General features: G+C 55.0%; 5 protein-coding genes across 5 annotated transcripts; 3 read left to right on the top strand and 2 right to left on the bottom strand.

Annotated features, from left to right (window-relative positions):
* Window positions 1-9,841: 9,841 nt before the first annotated feature.
* B0I36DRAFT_242604 (uncharacterized protein) lies at window positions 9,842-13,451 on the bottom strand (the record flags this gene model as incomplete). The annotated part of the gene is made up of 3 exons (XM_046149920.1): window positions 9,842-11,067; window positions 11,135-11,981; window positions 12,069-13,451. The coding sequence occupies 3 exons, from the start codon at window positions 13,449-13,451 to the stop codon at window positions 9,842-9,844; spliced, it is 3,456 nt and encodes a 1,151-aa protein (XP_046012937.1).
* A 612-nt stretch (window positions 13,452-14,063) lies between these two features.
* Window positions 14,064-15,470, top strand: B0I36DRAFT_323527 (regulator of Vps4 activity in the MVB pathway-domain-containing protein). The gene is made up of 2 exons (XM_046153988.1): window positions 14,064-14,215; window positions 14,278-15,470. Exons 1-2 carry the CDS (start codon window positions 14,192-14,194, stop codon window positions 15,154-15,156), a joined length of 903 nt encoding a protein of 300 aa, XP_046012936.1. The 5' UTR covers window positions 14,064-14,191; the 3' UTR covers window positions 15,157-15,470.
* Window positions 15,471-16,598: 1,128 nt separating this feature from the next.
* B0I36DRAFT_120670 (uncharacterized protein) lies at window positions 16,599-17,687 on the top strand. The gene has a single exon (XM_046148030.1). The coding sequence runs from the start codon at window positions 16,714-16,716 to the stop codon at window positions 17,410-17,412; it is 699 nt and encodes a 232-aa protein (XP_046012935.1). The 5' UTR covers window positions 16,599-16,713; the 3' UTR covers window positions 17,413-17,687.
* Window positions 17,688-17,963: 276 nt separating this feature from the next.
* On the bottom strand, window positions 17,964-18,693 carry B0I36DRAFT_362972 (adaptor protein complex AP-2 small subunit; the record flags this gene model as incomplete). The annotated part of the gene is made up of 3 exons (XM_046158735.1): window positions 17,964-18,293; window positions 18,484-18,553; window positions 18,662-18,693. The coding sequence occupies 3 exons, from the start codon at window positions 18,691-18,693 to the stop codon at window positions 17,964-17,966; spliced, it is 432 nt and encodes a 143-aa protein (XP_046012934.1).
* A 1,078-nt stretch (window positions 18,694-19,771) lies between these two features.
* Window positions 19,772-21,791, top strand: B0I36DRAFT_362971 (uncharacterized protein; the record flags this gene model as incomplete). The annotated part of the gene is made up of 4 exons (XM_046158734.1): window positions 19,772-19,961; window positions 20,022-20,084; window positions 20,136-21,590; window positions 21,676-21,791. The coding sequence occupies 4 exons, from the start codon at window positions 19,772-19,774 to the stop codon at window positions 21,789-21,791; spliced, it is 1,824 nt and encodes a 607-aa protein (XP_046012933.1).
* Between the last annotated feature and the right edge of the window lie 152 nt (window positions 21,792-21,943).

Raw genomic sequence — 21,943 nt, 5'->3', positions numbered from 1 at the left:
GGTTGGATGCCAATGGAAGTTCCGAGCCTGCAGAATCAGGCCTTCGGCTTGGGTCAATGATTGCGATCCAGATGACCCGCCTGGACAGCTTCCTTGTTGGCCAGCCCAAGGGCAGAGATTTTGCTACCACGGACCATCATAATGCCATGCCAGATATCACGACGAGAGAGGGTTCAAGAATGGGGTTGGGCCAAAGTGGGTCATGAAGCTTGCTGCATCAGCGCCATCATTAGCATCAGCATGCCCAACATGGTACAAACCTCCAGGAAGCGAATGCCACTCAGCACCACGCCACCCGGACATTGGTTCTCATGTTTGATTGGCCTGGCCGACTCCGACCTCGCCAACCGGTAAGGATGGGAATCGGCAGTCATGCTCTGCACTTGTGCAACGACTCCCGTGGGGCACGTACCCTAGATGGAGTTCTGGTGGAGACTGCCACGTGGAAAGAAGCCTGACGTCCCGAGTCAAAATGACGGTGATCAGCCACTTTGGTCCAAACATCGAAGGACTAATTTAGCTGCAGCCAAAATGGGGACGGTGAGCTGAGCCTGTGATTCATGGCCCAGCTTGGTTGGGGTGGCCATCATGACGAGCTTTGTCTCACTCAAACTCCTCAGCCACGCCTGGGCGGAGCTCGGAGCCGTCATTTTCGTTGCGAAGAACCACCCAAGACCACCACCACAGCTGTTTGATTCACTCGACCAGAGGTCACTTCAGCCTCTCTGAACGCGGTATTGCGATGGCATCCCACTGTGACCTCTCGGGCACATGGCGATCTCTCATCCCCGCTCCACGTGCATGCGTGGCACATTCCTGGCGGGCTCCAACCCGGGCTCCAAGCACCTGCTGGTTGGTCTGCCCCGGCGCACATCATCCATCATCTCATGTTTCCTTCCAATCCGTGATGAGGCCCTCCAATCACCCTTGTTCGTGTCAGTGGTGCACCTGTCAAGAGTCGGGCCACATCTCGGCTGTCCATCAGCGGAAGGGAGTGCATGGTACCATGGAGCGCCCCCTTTCCTGCACCATGGCATCGTAGCGGTGGCTATCCCATCTAAGGACCGCCTGAGATTGTCAGCCGGCCCAACGCGCCAGGATGGCGGGATGGCGCAGGATGATAGTGCGGTCGATCATCTTGCCACACACGCAAGAGGACCAGCGTAGCTCTGCACAAAGAGACGGTCAGCTTGCCCTGCGAGCTCCGTTTTCGAATGACTGCAAGGACGCACGCCCCGAGGCATTCGTGTACAAGACAAGGCAGAGCTCAACCACGGCCGAACACACTAGACGATGCCAACCAGCAGAGTAATCTGCACGTCGTATGGACACGGCAGCCACATATCCATATGTAAGTGGCTGGCTTCGTGCTCAATTTCGAAGAGCCGGCTCACAACAGTCCTGCTCCCTCCAATGATATCATAGCGCCGTGCTTGCTATCGACCCATTGGTCCGTCAAGGTATTCGTCAGTGCGCCTTTGGTCAACTGCTCTCACCGCTGCTGCCTTGCAAACCAGTCACCACGCGTGCAACTCGTCCGTCTGCTCCGCAAGCCAAGGGTTACACAAAAGTAAGGTCTGGCCAGAGGCAAGGGCAAGGGTGCGATCAAGGGTCCTGCTTGTACTCCCTTCATCGGGGTGTAGTCCGCCGAGAGGTTGGTTTGTGTGGCGCCCCTTTATCAGTTGGGCCAAATCTGACATGCAGCAAGCCCACGTTTCAAACTGCGGGTGGGAGTGTGGTTGAGTCGCCAGCCAGTCACGTTCTCTCCACCGAGGTGCCAGCTAAAGTCTGTTGTTAACCACTGTCTGGCAGGATTTTTAGTTTGGCCCCCACGATCGGTGTGGGCATCGGTTCGCAGTCCACATTCGTCTATTTTGTGCCAGGCATTGCCCACTGTGCCAACGACTGCCAGACTGCACGTGTCCCAGCCGAACTCGTACGATAGCTACTGATCCAGAAGGACGGGTGGGGCGGGGTCATCCAGCACTATGCGATGAAACCAGAGCCAGGACAAGAACCTTGGAAGTCGGCACGAAGCGTCGTGACTGATGTGGCTGGGGATGGCAATGTTTGCTGTCGGCACCGAATCCTTATCTTTGGTCGCTTGTCGGCGCAGCTACAAGAGGGACAACGTGGATCCCGCACAGCCATGGCTACCATGCTTGTGGATGTTGTCGAGACTGAGCCGTAGGGCGTGCCAAGTCCCAAGTACCATGGGCACGTCAGAAGTTGTTCTCGGCTGTCAGATGCTGCTGCCATGACCTGGGCCCAAGGATCATCACCAGCAAGTTGGCGCCGTGCTTCAAGTCAGGTAGATCGCCATGTGGAGAAGGACTCACGAGTCATGGCACAATGACCCCTGTGGTTGCAGCCTCCTAATCCGGCCTGGCTTGAGCCTGTCCGTTGCTTAGTTGGCGAGTCGCGAGCAAACTAGCGAGAGGGTCCTGCCTGCGCGCGATCTCCCAAGGGTCCCCTCCACCAGCTGACAGGCCGAGATTGCTCAGTGGGCCTGGCATCGTCATCTCGTGGGCGGCCGATGTCCTGCACTCCTCATGACGATGATGATACAGTCGTGATGGTCCTGCACTGGGTGCCGGGAGGTGCTGCGACGCTCACACAGACCAGTGCAGTGGTCAATGCGGTATCGTCCTGGTATGGACTTTTGCAGGCCCAGCACACCGCTCATCTGTCAGGCCATGGAAGGCTTTGCCATGGATGGTATCACCCAAACGCTTGAACACGACAAGGGCATGCGGGATCGTCCCTCCATCTGCTTGATGTGAAATAAACCCTGCCTGGCCATGTGGTTCCGCCCATCCAGAACATGGAGGATTCCCCCCCACGCGGCAATCCCAGAGGCCCGAGAATTGCACGGGAATAATACCAGATCCCCATGTCCTTGTCACCGACTAGTGTTGCTCAGCCGAGAATGCTTTCTATTTCTTCTTCCCCCTTCTCCTGGCACACCCCCTGCTCGCGGGAAATAAGTGGAACAGAAGGACTTTTCCTCTTTTCAGAGTGTGCAGATCACTTCGCTTGTCGGTGTGAGGTCTCGCGGGTGTGCTACCCCGCCCGTCCTGGTCTCCCATCCCACGTGGCAGCCATACAGCAAAAGTGAAGAAGAAATGAAGAAATGAAGAAAATAGTCACAGTGGAGTCCACCGACGACGCCCATTACCGAGCTGGACGACGCCCACTGATCGCCGCTTGGCGCGGCAGCATAGCCTCGATCTTTGACGATCATCATCCTGTCCTCGCCTACACATTATGGAATCATTCTTCTGACGACAGGTAAATGTAGGTAGTTAATGCAATCGTGACGCCCCGAGACTGGAAGAGAGGGCGAGCGGAGCAGAGCGCTTTCATTGTGCAGCTCTGTTGATATCACGGCCTGACGCGATCTCGTCTCTGGGACAGGTATATTAAACCAGGACTCGCACGTAGTCCGTCGTTCAATCAGGGGAATGCAGGATCCAGGCAGGCAGGCTGATGATGATGCTGTTTCCCCGTCGCCGCCAGTGCTGCACCTGCACATATTATCGCACAGCCGCAAGTGCCTAATGCTGCACGAGCATCCATGGTGTAGCGACACCGCCTCTCTGGTTCAACGTGGTCGCATATCACACGTCCCTTCCTTTCCCTTCAAGCCCTTGATTGTGGATGATCTCGTCCGACGAGGTGCATGAACACCCCTCGCCCCTTTCCCCAGACCTGACTGGAAGCCCATCTCCCACCCCCGGCAACCGCCGTGGACACATGGCTGGCTCTGCATGCAATGCGCCTGGTCGGGCAAGATCGTCCTTTCGGCATGCGGTACCGTCAGGTAGTCCGAAGTTGTTGGGCGCAAGCTATTTGCCGAGGGGGCCCGTGACTGGCGAGAATCCCAGACATTGCCTCTTTGGGTGCGGCGTGGCTTTTTTGGCATGGCAGGGGGGGGGGATATATTTGTTGGATGAGGCTCAAGTTGTCTGGAGGTAGCTGGTTGGCGAAGCAAGGTTCTGTCGGGACGGCTGATGGCTAGCTCTAGTGAAACAGCCAGCTCTGGACTCGTAAAAGGAGGTTGAACATGGTTTGCCGAGACGACACAAGGTTTCAATTTGAGCAGTGTCACGAGGTAAGCGAGGAATGTCTGGGGCGGCTTGGTCTCATCCCTATGAGGGCATACAATAATTGTCCATCAAAGTATTGGGAAAGATTGTGCGGGCTTTGTGAAGATGGGCAACTTCATGTGAATTGAGCAGCTTAGGGTTTCAAATCTCAACCTGTTGCTTTACCACTTTGCCAGATCTAACAATGGTTATCATGGCTATCATTGCAGCATTTCCCGACTTACGGATAGCTCTGCAATGAAACCCAATATGAATCACGCCTTAATATCAGAAGTGCCAGCATGCTCCGTAAACTTCAACGGGGACTTGCACGCCTAGGCATCAGGTCCGAGTGCCACGCCACATCTCTCCAAAACAACCAGCACCGCATGAGTCTCGTGTCTCCTGGAGTTCATGGTGCCTGAAAAAAACAAGAAAGGTTTTGCCGGTTGATGACGCTCATCACGAGCCTGCGACCATGAGCCGCGGCTGTGCCCCTGACATTAGAGCAAGCTTTCGTGGCAGTCTTGCAGTCTCCTTAGCTCTACTGACTGACATGTGCAACCGCGTCGTTGCCTTTCTGTCCGTCGCACCGCACCGGAGGAAGGGGGGGTAGAGCCGACAGCCGCACGCTAGGTACCGACAGCTTTGCGCAAAGAAGCACGGCTGACAGGAGGTCCAGATGGGACTAGGGATACTTTCAACGTACATGATGTTGGAGAAGAGCAGGACCCCCAGCCGCCCGGGGGAGGGGGGGGCTTTTCGGGGCGCGCGCTCCGTGCCGGGCCGGCCTAGTGGTTGCACACCATCGGGTCGAGACCGGGGCCGAGGCCCGTGGCCGACGGGACGACGGAGGACCCCCTGGGGGCTGAACAACCATCATAATCATCTCCGCCCGAGTCATCGTCCACGGTCATCACGCCGGGCACCCACGGGAGCTCGGAAGAGTCATCCATTGTGGCGTGTGCCTACTTTACAACACTGCTGTGTGTCCTTGTCACGGACTTCCAGGCACGGGAAAACGGGATCGCCGCAGACTTATACGAGGTAAGCTGGCCATGGCTTTCGACCCTGCATATAATCAATAGCGTCAGGCGACTGCCACAATGATTGTCGACCGTATCTGCTCCAACTTTTTGACACCCGACCGACCAGACACTCCCGTGGATCTACAGACCTAGCCCGCAGTCGATAGTGAAAAAACCGGCTGGGCTCCCGATGGTACAGCCGGGTTCTGGAACAATCCCATGAAACCACCCACAACCCCAAAAGCATAATGGAACTCCGCGGCTCCGTGGTTGGATGACCGGGGCCGGAGCCGGCCGTCCAACCGTCCTTGGACAACTGCCGCTCCCCGAGCGGTCGGGGTTGACGCATGTAGTACCAGAGGAGAGATTTTTTGACACACGTCCCGCTCACACTCATGCACCCACGGCTGCAGGGCCTGCTCCTTCCGAAGACTGCCTTGTTTAAGGTTTTACGATCGACACTAGGGTGGTTGCAACCCGTGCTGATGGACCGTCCGTGTTCCAACCTTTCTCCAAGTATGTCGGATACAAGAGTCTGATGGTCTCAATCAGCTGCACCGAGTCAATCCGGATGGGGCAGCACAGCCATTGCCGTTGCTTGATATCAGGGAGACCTAGCAGCGAGTCTTTGTGATGAGCTGACAAATCTAGTTACCTATCTTCAGGACCATGACTCACAGTAGAGATTGTGATTACAATAGACTTCGACCGACAGCGTGCATTGGCTGTCACGCCACCCGATTGTCACGATGCCAGTTTGGGACTGGGGCAGGAGCCCGTAACGCGGTCCCTAGCGGGCGACAAGGTGCGAGACAATAACAGAATACGGCACAAGCCCATGCGGGGAGGGGGCGAGACGCTCGTCATATGCAAGGACGGGACTGGGCTCCCGACCGCAGACGAACCACCCCCATGGCAGCACCGAAATAGCCCTCACTTACTCACGGTCCCGAGCGTGTTTGGGTGCTGGCTTCTCGCCCACGGGACTGGCTCCCGCAATGCCGCAAGCGCCGCAGTAGCGAACGGTCGAGGCGCGTCCTGGCGAACCCCCCCCTCTCTCTCTCACATGGGCGAAGAAACGCGGTGACAACTACCGAGACCTGCTAGCCTGTTGGTGGCACGGCGCCATCGCTTGCACTGCGTGGCGGTCAGGTACCTTACAACGTAGTAGCTCCAAAAGTGTTCCCCAATGTCACGGTTGTCGCGCATCACGACGCTCAGGGTCTCGGCGAGGGAGTGGTCCAAGAGAGAGAGAGGCTCATCGTGAGCCGCACCCACGGACTAAGGGTTGCTTTGTCTCCTTCCGCTATTTGCATACATTACCTGACCCTTGGGACGTGTCTAGCGCCGAGGGACAAAGCGAGCGCTAGGTAGCTTGCCAGTCCGAGAAACCTTATTCAAGGCCTAGGCTTTGAGCTGCTGCCAACCTCCCCTTCCCAGGCTGCTGGGAACACTGTAGAGCCAATATGGGGAATGAGAGTGGCCTTTGCTCGTGGCTTGGCGGAATCGCAGGGGATTGGCCCTCGCGCGAAACTCTGCTGCTGCTTCATCTGCCCCTGGCTCGCCGCATGCAACTTTCTTATCCCCGATACACCCATCTCTGGCGCCAGGGCTGTCGAAAAACATGGCAGCGCACATAGTGCCTCTCTATATGGTTTGACCATCCATGTTCAGGAGTTTTGCTTAGTCTGCAGAAGGGGCGGAGTTGGGAGCTTCAATCCCATCTCACGAACATCACGGGAAGAGTCGACTTGCGTAGCCGAGTTCTTGCAAAGACAGCTTCCTGTCATCATCCTGTAATGTCTCCCTTATAAATAGCGAATAGTCATTTCTTGTGTGATTAACAATATCGTGGTTGCCGATCAATGCGTATTTTTCTTTTTGCAAAGCACGTATTAGACCACTGATCAACACCTTGGGGGGAGGGGGCTCCTTGATCATGATCATGCAACAGTGAGCTGCAATAACAGCTCATCAGACCCGTCAGCCCTCCCCTCACGAAAAAAAAAAAAAAAACCCCGGTCGTTACGTCTGAGTCCCTCGTGCAGGAGCGGAGCGTGCTGCACTGTAAGATGTATTGTACGAGGGTAGTGGCGAAGGGTGGGACACGACTCGTACGTTCGATCAGCAGGGCGACGCCACAGACAGGTGAGGATGGGCCACCATCGCGGAATCTGATCCGCGGTTGTCTTCCTTGGAGCTGCATTTTCGTAAATGTTCACCGCCCTTGGAGAGCTGTAGCAATGCTCCAGTAGATTAGTGAGACTGGCAAAGCCATACTCGGAACTCTAAATCTCTCCAACCCCCTTTTTCTAATATCTTACTTTCTCAAACTCAGGGGGCAGGCACCGACATTCCTCGGTATATCCACGGGAAAGAAACATCTTGCGCTGCCCCAGCCACATGAAAAAAACCCCATCTTATTCCGCACTCTTGAAACGTGGGACTTGCACCAGTCTTGTATAGTGTCCCCGATTGTGGTGGCGCCACTCTCTTGAATCATGAAGTGTAGTGCGCATCCTTGCTAGCCGCGCGCAGCTCGCTCGGCTTCGTGTCACGGCAGCTGATGGCCCCCTCCCAAAAAGACACACCGAAGAAAGCCACAGGGACTACCTAATACTGAGATGCATGTTCCCGCCTGTTCTTCCCATGCCAACGCAGACAATGGGTCATTTCCGATGGTAATATGACTTGTGCCTGACTGACTGGCATGTATGCATCACCATCCCCACCCAACTTCAGGGGGGCTTTCCCCGTTTTCCTCTCTCCGAACGAGGCACATTCGGAATGTTTCGCTGAACCAATCACTCATTCAATTTTTTGTTTGTACCTTGCCGGTTGTGTTGTTGGTGGTGGTGGTGCAAATATGCGAAAACCTTATTTCCTGCCTTATTGAATTGCCCTTGGGTGCTCATTGGCCGGTTTGCGAGATACCCTGTGCAGATCCGTCGCGGCTGAGAATAATTGACTGCCGCTTTCGGAGTGACGTCTTTTTTTTCGTCGCCCCTTGGCCAGTTCTTGTTCGCATTGAGCGGAGAAAGGGGAGGGACGTTACATGGTAAAAGATCTACCATTGGAGCACTGACATCGGGTATTGCTTGCGCACTAAATCCAATCACGCAGAATGATAGTTTGTGGTGGGTGTGGAAACAGTCAAGACCCGGCTGGCTGGATACGTTTGTTACCTTTAGACTCAGCCGCCTACGAGAGCTGCTGCACGTCACGTACGATACTCCTCCCTCCTTCCCTCCCTCCCTGTCTCACCATCTCGTTTACATGTATGTGGCAGCTTTGCGCTGCCGCGGGGCAGCGAGCGTCAGGCAACGAAGTGCCGGGTTTGGCTTGGACCCCGAAAGCCTGCATGAATGCGACCACGTTTGGGGAGAAAAATTCCACTAACCCGGGTGCCGGGCGTGCTTTTGATCTAGCCTCGGCACTTTCGCCTGTCGCTTGAAGGAACTGCATCCTTGTCTGTTTCGTACTTTATTTCCGGCTCGCCGAATCACATCGCCACATATACGAGACCCTTTTTTGAAATGTGCAGTCAATCGTGGCCCTGAGTCGGTTCCCCCGACGTCATGCGTCTTTTGGGCTCCCCCACAGCTCGCCTCGCCCTCGCCTCCACCTTTCCCGATGCCGCGACTTTCCGGGAAGCCGTTTGCCCCGCCGTCCCCAGCACGGGGCATGATATGTGTGCAGAGCGGCTGGAGAGGCGCTCCTCCCGGGGGAACTCGCTTGAATATTCGTCCCAGGCGCCTGAGTGGGGGGGAGTCGGGAGGGTCTTTTTTTTTTTTTTTTTTGGAAGTTGCGGTGTATAGATGATGTTTCGACTCACATGATGCACCACCGAGCTTCAAACGGATGTATTGTACTACTGAGCTGAGTGAGGCGCTATTGAGTTGCTGGGTTTCCGGTGCACGGATAGATGTCTGGGCCGCTCTTGGGAGAGCGGGATCGGCCGTGTATTCTCCCACCAGTGTTGAGCAACAAAACGTCACACATAGGCGGGCCGATGGTCAAAAGTCCTTGACTAGCTCACAATTGTGTGCAGTGACTCGGCCGAGCGCCTAAGACCGCCTGACCGTGGCCCACGTACATCAGAGGTCGTCCCCTAGACATCTCCAGCTGTGGATCGTGAGACGGAAGGATAGTTGAGAGGCAACGAAGACAGTGGACTCGTGAATCGTTTCCGGAGAAGACGGAGAATCGGGCGGATCCCTTCCCGTTGTGCAGATTGAGGCTCTCTTCGGAGTTCAAGCTTGATGGTAGCCACCGTCATTATCGTGGTCGTGATACTTACTCCCAATAATATGTGAGAGTGTTCAAGCATCAGGAAAGAGGGAGAAACACACCTAAGCCTCTCTCTTGCCGGCATCCTGAAAGATGCCGCTAAGTTTTGCTGATGAAACCACTGTTGGTAAGGGATGGTGATGACATGACGACATCGCGCAGGACCATGAGCTCTTGTGTGCTATTCTCTAGGTCCAGACGCGTCGCGAAGATATTTTTGCCCTAGCCGTGGAGCTCGCCCAGTACGAGACAATTATGATAGCATCGTCGCCAGGACTATCTGTCCGCACTGACGGCGTCCACGACACAACGAGTGAGATTGTTGGCCGCTTCAATGCCGGTGTTCAGCTCACCGTTGGAATAGCGAAAGGTGAGCGACAAGATGTTGATGCTCGAATTGGACAGATTACAGACTCTACAAGTCTGGAGCTTCGGTCAAGCTGCCCACGTTCTGGTACTCCTCAAGCCTTTGCCCTTGGGGTCGTGCGTCCCAGCTGATCTCAGCCGCTCTAGTCCTTCCATACGCTTCGTCTTGACTCTCTGAAGACTCATCGGCAGGTCAAGTTCCTCGTCGTCAGGATATGGCCCATCTGCCGCACCATGTCCACCGTACGAACCCAGCGAGAACCCTCTCGACCGAGTCTTCCCGCGAGATTCTGGTTCGGGTCGCACTTTGCTGGCCCAGCTTCGACGTTTGTGAAGCCCACCAGAATGCGTCCTGCTCATTCGCAAAGATATCTCCGACATGGACGGCACACCACTGATATTGACGCCCTTTGTTGCATCGCCCTTCGCAATGTAATCGTGAAAGTTTGGGCGCTCTAGCATGCCGCTTCGGAAGGCGTTGACCCCCACGAGCAGCTTTGCCAGATCAATGAGTTCTTCCACATACTCGATGATTTCCATCATTCCGGCGGATGCAGCGTTCCAGGAGATGAAGTTCTGCTTGGTAGCTGACTTCAGAGCCTGCGTTGGCATTACCAAAGATCCGCGGCGAGTGGGGTTCTTGCTCTCCAGGCCTTCGGAAGAACGCTGTAGGAGGAGCTCTCTGACACGACTAATGTATCGAAGCTGCGCGTTCCTGCTGGAAGGCAGGAATTGCGGAAGTGGAAGTCTGGTGGTGAGCGCCTCGTGTACAGCGAATAGAGCGATACTAATGCTCCCGGCCACATTCCGCCGATAAGAGGCCACGTCTTTGTTCAGCTCTTCCAGGACGCCGCTGCCAAACGCTTGACGTAGGGAGAGCATATTGTCCATGCGGTCTATGATCTGCGACAGAACATAGATCATCTCGCCATATATGATCGTTTGTCCCGTAAAGCTGCCTTTGAGCCGTGGCTCAGTCAAACAGAACGGCAGAAACGTCCGGGCAGCCGCGAGCGCCTGATCAGCCTTGCCCTTTGCATCGGAGAAATTGGTATTATGCGCATGGTTTCGCACGTCGATATTAATGGGAGAGTCGATTCCCACGGCGATAGAGTTCTCCATCTGCGATATTTGCTGGATGCAGGACGCAAGAGACTCCACTAGACGATCGCGAGCTCGTGCTGGGAATAAAAAGAGCTCCACGAACAGTGCAGCAGTGCCGCCGACCAGAAAACATGCCATCCTTTTGACGTATATCTCCCAGGGTGGGTCTGAAAAGCCTCCGGCGATAATGGCTGTCAAAACCGGTCAGCTGTGTAACTTTTACTTAAGCGGCATGAATGGCATGCTGCTTAGACTCACATAAGCAAATGACAGCCAGACTTGTGATGGAGATGACTCCAGTCTTGACATACGGCGTTGCAACCTGTACATACGACGATGGGACGAGTCCGATGACGAGCACGACAATCGCAACTACCTCGTTGCCACCGCCTATGCAGTATGCCAGATAGCCAATGGTACAACCAACTATAGTGCCAACAGCGCGCAGAAAAAAGCCCTGGAATGAAGTGCCTACCGAAACCTCGAAGACCAGAATCAGCTGCAACGTGGCCCAGCTTCCTCGGACAGATGAGTACCAGGCATTCAATGACGGCACGAAAGCCGGCCAAGTGACGGAAAAAGCTGCAACGCTCAATTTGAGAGCAAAGGACAAAGAATCGGAATCCGCAATAAACTCGATGACATCAGCGGCAATGCCGCGAAGCCACGGGATGGTGCTGGAATCGGCTTTCTGTGGCCCTTTGCGCCTGGGAATCGTGCCGACTTCCGTCGAGACTGTGGGTACTGGCCGTATGTTGCATGCCTCTTCGTCCTCGTGCGAATCCAAGAGGTCTTCGTTGCTGGATTGCGAGTGTCCATCTTCACCGACGGAATTCCGCCTGTCTTCAAGGACTCCATGTCCAGCTCTGGCCTCCTTTCTGGCATTCTCAGGGAGGACATTCACATCTCTCTCGCCGCCCGTTCGTAGCCATTTTCTCCAACTTATTCTTGGTAAGTAGAACCGCCTACGGTTGTGGCATGCGGTTCTAGCATCAACTAGGGCTCTGCCGTGTTGCAAGATACTGAGCAGCTGAGAACCGGCTTGCCGCTGATTGATCAGAAGCGAGGAAACCAGATGTGTTTCCATTCTCGGCATGACATCCCCCTATTGAATAGAAATTAAACTTTCGCACATTCTCAAGGACTGATGACCGTTGACTTGGTAGCAAAAAGATGTTGCAGTACTACTGACCTTGTATTCTTTCTTGTACACCGTGGTTGCTGCTTGACTGAGTGCTGTAGCAGACTCTTGGTCGAATTGTGCCAGTGCACGCACAAATATTTCCGTCCGCACGTCGAGTTCCGCTGCAATGATCCCATAAGGTTTGACATGACTTGGTGGAAGCGTTGAGACATCAAAGCAGAAAGCCAGCACTGATGTTACCACTTGCACGGCCTGTTCCATCTCGGCCTGCAGAGCCAGAATCGGCGCCCGAACCTGGAATATCAGGTGCTCAAGCAGGGTGATGTCACCGCCTTCGACCTCTCGCACTGGCCTGACCAACTCGATTTTCCGAACATGCTTGGACTTCCGGACACCTTGTTTCACACTTTTCTCATCATCCGAGCTGTCGCTATCGATATCGATATCGGAGGACGATGTCTCCGAGTCTGCATCTGAGTCGGAGTCGTCATCAGATATTGCTTCGGATGGCGCATCACTTCTGTCGTCATTCTCCATATACTGCTCTCCAATCATGGAGTACTTGCTTTCACACGCGCCGATTAAAGCAATCGTGGCTTTGACAAAGCGCGTCATCAGCGCGCCGTTGATTGGTTTGAGTGACCTTGGCGGTAGAAATGTGTAAGCGAGTTCGAAGTTACACTCAGCTTGTTGCTTTTGAGAAGCTGCCAGCTGGGCCTTGAGTTTTGTCTTGCGTTCGGATAATAATGCGAGCCTGGTCCGCAGATCGCTGACAACCTGTACCTGTTTCTCCTTGCTGTCTAGGCCAACGAGACTCGAAAAAAACCACTCGTTCGCGTCGGCCAAGCTTTTCAGGGTCTCGTGCAGCATATTGATTGTGGAATGCCCTAGAAGACCATTTGAGAAAGAAGGGTAGATAAGTATGTTGACCAGGACAATCACTGCTGTGGCAGTGAGGATGGGATAAGCCAGCTCGGTCAGGATCGCCAGGGACACGCCCATTGAGCTGCTGGTAAGAATCACAAGACTCATTAGTAGCAGCCAGAAGACGGCCAGGAAAAGTCGGGGAGTGGACGCCCGGAGGATCCCGTGTCCCAGCACCGCGAGGGCGAAGAAGACTGCTCGTATGCCATACGCGGCCGATATGTTGCTTTCGAGCACCAGTTCCGACAAGAAGAGGCCCAGCATGCCCCAAGCGACCCCAGACATGGCGCCCACCAGGACAAGTATGAGAGCTTCAGCCATTTGTCCAAACCTCTGTCCCGGCGGGGCGAAGACCGACACCATGGCGCCCAGATATGTGAGATGGCCATAAACAGCCACAATCGCTGGGATGATGCCGATAATGAGGGTGATTGTGGTGGCCAACGAGTTCTTGAGTATGCTCTGCCACAGGTTGTTCCTCATGAGATTCGCCTTGATGCCGGCCATCCATCGTGGAACCGCCGTCCATACTCTACGACGGCGACGTTGAAAGGCCATCTTGATATGGTCGACCAGAAATTGACGATATACAGATGTCCTTGGATATAATGATATAGGAGCTGTAGCGCAGAAGTTGTGAGGCGCGTCCTCACATGATCGCAGCCCCACAGATCGGATCCAGAGATTCGTTTTGCCCTTCTCTGCCGTTGCAGTCCAGCTGCAAGAATGGTTATGGTTCAAGGGGTGTGTGTGTGCTGAATGGTCATGGAGGCTGGAGAGGAAGATTCGTCCACAAAGGTTGGCGCCTAACAGACATCAGTAAGCTTCGGCAAGGCAGGCTCGATTGCCGGCGACATGATTGTGATGGCACAAAGACGAGGCAAACTCGTTCTTGAGGCATAAACACTGGCAGCACAGATCATTATTACTCCAGTGCGCTGTGGAGAGCACCTCCCCCAACCCACGATGTGGATCCAGGGCTCTAGCGCGTTTTGGTGCCCCCTGCTCCTCCTCATTGGCCAGCAGCCACTGAGGACCCCGGCGCTGCATGCGAACCGGCCCCCCACACAGGTGACGACACTGCCCCGCGCCCAGAGATCGCCAACGTCGCACAGCATGGGAGCTCCATCGTCTGCTGACCTCGCTCCCAACCGCACAATAGGCACGCGATAGCCACTGCCTGCTCGAGGTTCGCACACAGCAAGAACGAGGCAAGGACAGCCCAGCTTTCTACTCAATTGTTCGCCATGCCGCCCTCCGCAACCATCATCGTACGTCGCGCAAAGTCAAGCCGCCAGCTGCCCACGTCCTCACGCTAATCGCGAACCTGCAGACAAAGCTCAAGGTGCAGCTCAAGCTCACCATAGCGCGCCTTCGCATGGTGCAACAGAGGGACGATGCTATGGGTAAGACGCAGAGAAGGGCAATGGCCCAGCTCCTGGAGGTCGGCAAGATCGACTCCGCGAGAATCCGAGTCGAGAACATCATCCGGGCCGACATCACGAATGAGCTGCATGAGATCCTCGAGTTGTATTGCGAGCTTCTGCTCGCGCGGGCAGGACTCTTGGATGCGCCTACCTGCGACCCCGGCCTCGAAGAAGCTGTCAAGAGCATCATCTACGCCGCGCCGAAAACAGAGATCAAGGAACTACAGACAGTCAGGGTGCTCCTCGCAGAAAAGTTTGGCAAGGAGTTTGTCCTCTCAGCAATGGAGAACAAAGACGGAGGCGTTTCAGAGAAGGTGGTGAAGAAGCTCAGTGTGACTCCTCCCAGGGAGGAACTTGTGCAAGGTTACTTGGAGGAGATTGCGAGAGCGTACGGGGTGGACTGGCCCCCGGGACGCAGGCAGCTGGGAGCGGCACCCGAGTACGAAGATGGCGAAGACGACGACGATGAGGGAAGCGGTGGCCAGGCAGAGAGGATCCTGGAGCCCTCGGTACCCGCTGATAGCAAAGAAGCCCAGGAACGGGAAAGTCTGGGTCGCGCGAAACCACCAAAATCAATAGGGCAGAACAGTCCCCTGCACATTAATCCTCCAAGCCCCTCGACCGAGAATCCACGGCCTAAAATCACCCTGAACTCGACGGAGCTGAGACCGAGCAAGAAGATGGTAGATGCTGGCCTTGCCAAGAAGCCAGCGAGCAAGAAGCCCGACGATGGGCTTCCCAACCTCGAGGATCTGGCAGCGCGCTTTGCTGCCTTGAAGAGGTAGATTTTCAGATTGTGAAATTTAGCATGCCACAGACTTTCAATGTTACTGGATCAAAGCATTTATTCATTTTTCGCCAACAGGGCATTGGTCGCAGTTCCTCCGCAGTATGGCATTAGCCGAGGGTGTTACAACCAATATCAAATAACTGAGGGCTATCGCGCGGATGGAGAGTGGTCACAAACAGTGCCATTTAATCCATGAAGGATTACGCCTGCCATATTTACCTCTGGTGCATCTAGTGGGTGATGAAGTGGTTTCATACCCATCCAAGCAGTTTTTAGCTGGAAGTATCCCAGACATTTTGCCATGACAAACCCTCCCGTCCACCCCCTACGAAAACAACTAAGGCGACGCGGTGCCTGTATACTATTGACGCACGACTGAGTTGACCACTCCGACCCCAGTGGACGTTGGCTTTTGCGCATGCCTTTGCATGAGCAGAATCTACCTGCATGCATGCTCCACCCTCCCAAGGATCCCTTTCACGAAAGCATCACAGCGGCAATAGCGATTCAGAGCGCCCTTTCCTAAATCGCACACAGCCAGGCAGCAACGAGGCAATCATCACGCCGAGTTGATCGTAGCATCTAACACTCTCACACGATCCGGCCGACGACCAACACTCTTTACAAAGGTATGAAGAATGCCTGACATATCGGGCCGGGGTTGACACGCAACATTGAACTCATCCACTCGGCCACAAGCGAGCACAGGTGCGCTTTGTTCGCCCTTGGTGAGCAGTCTGAGCCGCCAATGCCTATTGAGAGCCACCAGAATCACACAACAAATTGTGGCGATAACACGTCGGAAGTAATGGAATTATGAGAAAGACCTACAAGCATTTGTAGGCCCATTCGTCTTCCGACATGCACGAAAGCCGGGCGAGGATGTTGGCAGGGGTGGGTGAGGCCTGCGAACTTGACGCCCATGATCAGGACAAACTTGAAAATCTCCAGTCAAAACCAGCACTGGGTAATCGCAAGACCGGTGCAAATACAATGCCACTGGGCTCACGAAATCGGCTAAGTAATTCGCACCTTTCCGCAAATCCTAAGCAAGATGAAGTGAAAGACAGCAATCCCACCATCCACCTCGGCCAGAATTCTGGCTCAAAAGAGATCACAGGAGACAATGGCACAGAGGCGTCAAGAAGGACTCCCAGCAATTATACACAAGAGTGCATAGCAGAAAGCCCAGCAAAGCCATCGAAGGTGATCGGAAGCAGCTGGATATCTAAGCCATCGAGAAGCCCCCCGAAAGGATACGTTTGCAAACGCTGTGGCCGTCCCGGTGAGTGGTCTTTTGGGGCTTCTGTGAAGCGAGCATAATGCTGACTGAAGACCATGTCGAGGACACTGGCTACAATTATGTCCAACCAATCTCGATTCAACCTACGACGCCCCTCCAGATCGGGACTATCGCTGCGAGATATGTGGTGAACACGGCGCGCATTTTGCTACATTATGCCCGCGAAATACAAGTCCATCATCGTTGACCATACAAAGACGAGAAGGGCAACGTGAGACGACGGCAAAGGTCCCTCGTGCTCCAGCGCCCATGGAACACAAGAATTCTCCGCGTAGATTGCAAGACCACGAATCGCCACAAACCTCCGCCTCACACAAAGACGACAAGCTTAGCAAGACCGAAGTGGTTAACGGGATCAAAAGTGCAACGGCAACTCAGACACCTTCTCGGAACCAGAGTGAAACAGTCAAGCACGCTTTCCACTCCAAAACACGGAAGAGAGCTGTCGATAGAAGTCCCGATGATGATCTCTACCCAAAGCGCCAGGAGATTGGTCGTCTGAGCTATAATGACGTTGTCTCAACAACGTCTGAAAGTCTAGCACGGACAGCGGAAATTGAGGCCAACACTGCACGAAAGAAAGGCGACATACAGCCACGAAACTGGAAGGACAAGATTGAGAAACTCACTGGCCGACCATTATTTGAGAGTGGGAGCGGCTTTGAGTCCTTCATCAGTCACGATAGCCATCAACAGGAGGTACTGCCAAAGGATGAAATCCGAGTGGCGGACAGGGGCGAATCTGCGGAGAATTGTAGAATGGGGGAAAACTGGCAGGTGAAGATTGATCGCATTCTCGCTTCCCGCCGAGAAGAGATCAAGTCTGCCGAAGCAGAGGCAGACCACTTCCTGGAAGCTTTTGGTCTTGCGTTGTTGAAGGAGAGCGCCGAGCAACGAGTAGCACTTCGGCTCAAGGCACCAGACCCTCAGGACTCCTGTCCATCGTAAGCACGGCCAGACAGATGGCCTTGGCAGATCTCGCCCGAAGCATGATCGCACACGTCCTCTGGTTGACGCTCGGCACTGTTCCTTGATATCGTGCCCTCGTTCGCCGCCCAATGGTCTTGATTGCGGGTCTTGCAGGAACGAAAAGCACTTTAGGGATCTTTATGGCGAACCACCCGTCCAGTCGCCGATGGCATGGCCAAGAAAAGAAAAACAAAACAGCAACTGCTTTTGTTCCAAGGTTGCAGACCGTTTCAATCCATTGGTGTTACTTCTCGTGTCAAGGATATGCCCCTGAGGGTGTGTATCATGCCCGTGAGTGGTGCAGAGCATGTGGCAGATCGAAACATGGCAGCAGCATAACAACAAGCGTGGAAAGGCCAGTGTGTTGTGTGAGTTTGACAGTGTGAATGTTGAAAGCTGTGATTTTCTGAACGCCGAACGCCGCGCCTCATGTTTTACTTTAAGCCCACAGTACTTCGATCGAAGTGCTTCTCGGGGTGCAGAGTATCTCGCCATCGCCTCCGTCTGCTCGATATTTCGAGTTCCCCGCGTTATTCTAATTTGTCCAAGTGCTCCAGCCGCGTAAGCACCACCTGCTTACTCGTCTCTTCGATCTCTCCGGCGAGGAAGACCTCGTCGAGAATGGCGTAGACCTTGTAGAAGTTGAATACGAGGTCGAGCTCGCAGACGTTGCCAAAGAAGGCGTCGAGGACCTCGACGAAGAAGTGGATGGCCTCGAGGAAGGCGAGCTCGTTGTCGTTGGTGTCGACGCAGGCGCAGAAGAAGAGGCCCGCGTACCGCCGGTAGACGATCTTGTTGTTGCGGAACTCGACAAAGTTGGACTGGTACTTCTGGTCGCGGGGGGCTACGAGGCGGTGGACCTGTTTTTGGGAGAAGAGTGCGGAAAGCGAGGATGTTAGAGAGAGAGCTTCCCTGTGATGTGCATGATTCCGATGCGCGAGAGGCCCGGCCAGCTGGTTTGGCACGGGACGGTCCGAGTAGGCGTCGGCTTGCAGGCACTCGTTGCTTCCTCACTCGGCGCAAGCACTGCTCGGGGATTCAGGGACGTACCTCGCCCTTGAGCTTGATCTTTTCGTCGTCGCTGTACGGCGCGTACCATTTGGCAAGGCGGGTCTTGCCTCTGTGTGGGAGAGAGAAAGGGGAGGTCAGAATGGTTGGACATGTGAGGAGGGCTTGGGGTGGTCTTGAGAAGTCGCCTAGGCGGGAGGACTGTGAAGGGCCTACTTACTGCCTGTTCTGTATTAATATGAAAGACAGCATTGTGACTATGAGGGGTGCTGCCCAGTCGTGTGTTGTGGCATGGACAACGACGAACCGGGACAGGATGATGAAGCTCCCCAGGGATCCGACGTAGCGATGCGATTGCGCCAGTGGTGCTTGGCGGGCTGGCTGCTCAGGGGTCTTGCCGTGGTCGACAGTGGGGCCGTGAGTGGTCGGGGGCGGCCCATTTACAAGCAGGAACAAGCAAGTCAGTCCACCCACCGAGGCGCAAGCCACATTTTCTGGCCAGTACAAGCGGGTGGAACCAGTCACATTATGCACATTTTCAAGGCGACAAAAGTACGAGAAAAGCACTAGGTCTCTGCAGAGACAGCAGACAGCTCTGGACTGCTTAGGTTATGGTACCTTTCGAGGATCACCGCTTTTCGATTCGAGATGAGCTGGCTGGATGACCAAGCTCGCCGCTGAGTGGCCCAGTCCCACCAGGAAGGGCGGCGGACCCACCCGGACGGCCAATGCCTTCTCCCCATTGCTGCCCCAAGATCGCGTTTGAGCGTGTCTCGTGCATCAGATGAACAGGACTTCCTGCCCATTGTCAACAGCGCATTCAGGAGGAACGTGTGGATCTTGGGCCAGTTGCGCTGGCATAAAGCATTGGTCTTGTAGCGGGCAGCATACTCGATTATCAAGGCGGCCGTCTCAAGTAGTTCTGGAATCTCAGTACCATATCCCAAGCATCACCAAAAAGGTCCTTGGCTGCTGTGTTGGGCGGTCGCAAACGTGCTCCCAACCAGCGAGCTTGTCCACCACCAACAACACAAGACGCCACTGCCACGCCCGAGACAGCTGATTGTTGCCAACGGCCATTCCCAATCCTGACGTCGCACACAGCTGAAGAGAAATAATTGCAGCTGGAAAGGTACGTTTGCCCGTCCACGCAGTGCACAGGCCACCGAGGCCCTCTGGCCTGCTTTGTCGTTGTGACGCGGCGGACAGAGCACTCACGATCAGCACGCCTGACTTCACTCCGCTCCCGAGACTGACCACCGTCACCCCACAGACAAGTCACTGCCTCGCAGGAGGCCTCGTGCTGGGGTCTGTCGCCACCAGAGCCAAGATGAGGGAACGCGAGGCTCACCAGTGGAAGGTGAGCCGTAGCGACGGCAAGGTCCAGCCGCGCAGCATCAAGAGCGCGACTGGTGTCCGAGCTCCCGTCCCACTCGAGGATCCTGCCTACGAGAGATGGGAGTTCCTCGCCGGCAATGCTCTCAGAGATCTTTTGTACAAGCCAGAAGACAGGCTGGCAGGTATGTCGCTCTTGCGTAATGCTGACTGCAAATGCACTGCTGAAGCTTACACACGATAAGGTTCCGATTTCTTCGTCGAGTTCCCCGGCAACTACGAGATCTACTTTGAGGCTCGTGCTGGTAGTATGTCGAGCCCTTTGTTCATTTGTCCCGTCAGCGCTAACAATTTCGTAGAAAAGGATTATTATCTCTATGGTCACCCGAGCGGAGACTCGTACAAAGCAGCAAGGGACTTCGTGCCACATTTGTTCTGGCTCACGACCAGCAGCGAAGACATCAAAGATTGCCAGTGTACACTCTGCAAGAGGTCGATCACAGAGCACGCCAGAGCAAATGGGCCCAAGAGGAAGTCGAGCAAGACCACGACACCCAAGGCAGCCACCCCAAGCTCAAATACTGCCACGCCTGTTCCTGCTCCAGCTGTGCCTGTAACGGCAACACCAACGTCTACCGCCCCGAACCAGCCCAGCACAATTTCACAACCCGCTCCGGCAGCACAAGTCCCCAAGCCAGTGTCGGCAGGAGGACCAGTCCCAGCTCAAGCTCAGCAGCCCGCTGCTCGTCCCCAAACGACGCCGCAGACTTCTGCGCAACCTATCATTCAGCAGCCAGCCCAAGCACCTGCTCCCCAGGCGAGCTCAGCACCGCCGCAGCAGCAGCAACAACAGAACCAGCAGCCACAGCAGCAGCAGCAGCAGCAGCAGAGTCAGCAACAACAGCAGCAACAGCCTCAGCAGCGTATCCTGCCGCCCTCTGAGAATGTTCTCTTCCGCGATGGTGAAGTTGTCTGGTTCAAGAATGGCCCTTCATGGCGCCTCGGAATCATCCTACAAACCACTCCGACGCTTCCAGTACGCTGTCTCGTAAAACCTTTGGCGCACTCTGCCTTGCAAATCCCAGCTGCGCCAAAGGCTGAAGACGAAATGAGGCCATTTCTTGCCTTCAGTGTGCCGGCTGTTAGTCCCAGTCTGGTTCATCTCACTAACCAGCCATTCAACCAAATCGACTGGGAGACCCAACAGAGACAGATTGCCCAGGACGATCGGAACAAGAGGGACCTCCTCGGCATGGAAGCCTCGAAACTAGCAGTCATGGCCATCGACGAGTCGTACTCCACCTTCAACCGCCAGGGCGTACCAGAGCCTACTCCTACACGTTCATTCTATGGCGGCGTCTTCCTCGGCTCCGAAAGGCTGACCGCTGGCGAGGCAGTGCGGATCCGTCCCGGGCCTCAAGAGCAACCACCACCTCGACCACTGCCTACCGTGCTGTCCATAAAAGCTATATTTGTGGACTCCACCAGCGGAACTGAGCAGCTCTATTTCTATGGTGATATTTTGCGCCTTGAGGAGGTTCCTGCAGCCCAACCGCCGCCGCAGTATACGGCACAGATACCGGCGGCCATGGTCCGAGAAAAGGCGTTCCGTGATAGAGTACGCGCTCACGCCGGTGTTCGCCACGACTGGGTGCCGTTGCCGAACGGGCTCAACGTGATGAAGATGGAGCGGGACATTCGAGGGCGCTTTTACGAGACAGAGAGGCTCATGACGGTTATTGACCCTGTCCGCCTGCAGGACTCTGTCTCCAAGGGCGAGGTCGTCGATGTTCAGGCTTATCTGAATAACCGAAGTAAGTTCCTTATGAGCATCAAAACACAAACGGCCACGGCCCTGCCTGTGCAAGCACTAACCACACTCTGGCTCTGTTTTTGCAGTGGAGGCGAAGCGGCCTTATATTGGAAGGAGAAAGAACAGGTCAGAGACTGTTGTCGGCGCAGTACCTTTCGCCAACTTGCCCCTATCATTCGGACCAGGTATTATCGAGGACTAGGTGCCCCACGAATACTATCTCCGTAAGGCAGGGCAGTAGCAGCAGGAGTCACAAAAAGTCTTGCATTAGTTACATCTGGGAGGTTTTGCCGCAGCACAGGCCGGGGCGTCATGGTGACTGGGAACGTAGAAGGTTAGAATGCGCAGGATTAC

Source organism: Microdochium trichocladiopsis, assembly GCF_020744255.1.
Source record: "Microdochium trichocladiopsis strain MPI-CAGE-CH-0230 chromosome Unknown B0I36scaffold_5, whole genome shotgun sequence".
Lineage (NCBI taxonomy): Eukaryota > Fungi > Ascomycota > Sordariomycetes > Xylariales > Microdochiaceae > Microdochium > Microdochium trichocladiopsis.
This window is presented reverse-complemented; position numbering and strand designations above follow the sequence as displayed.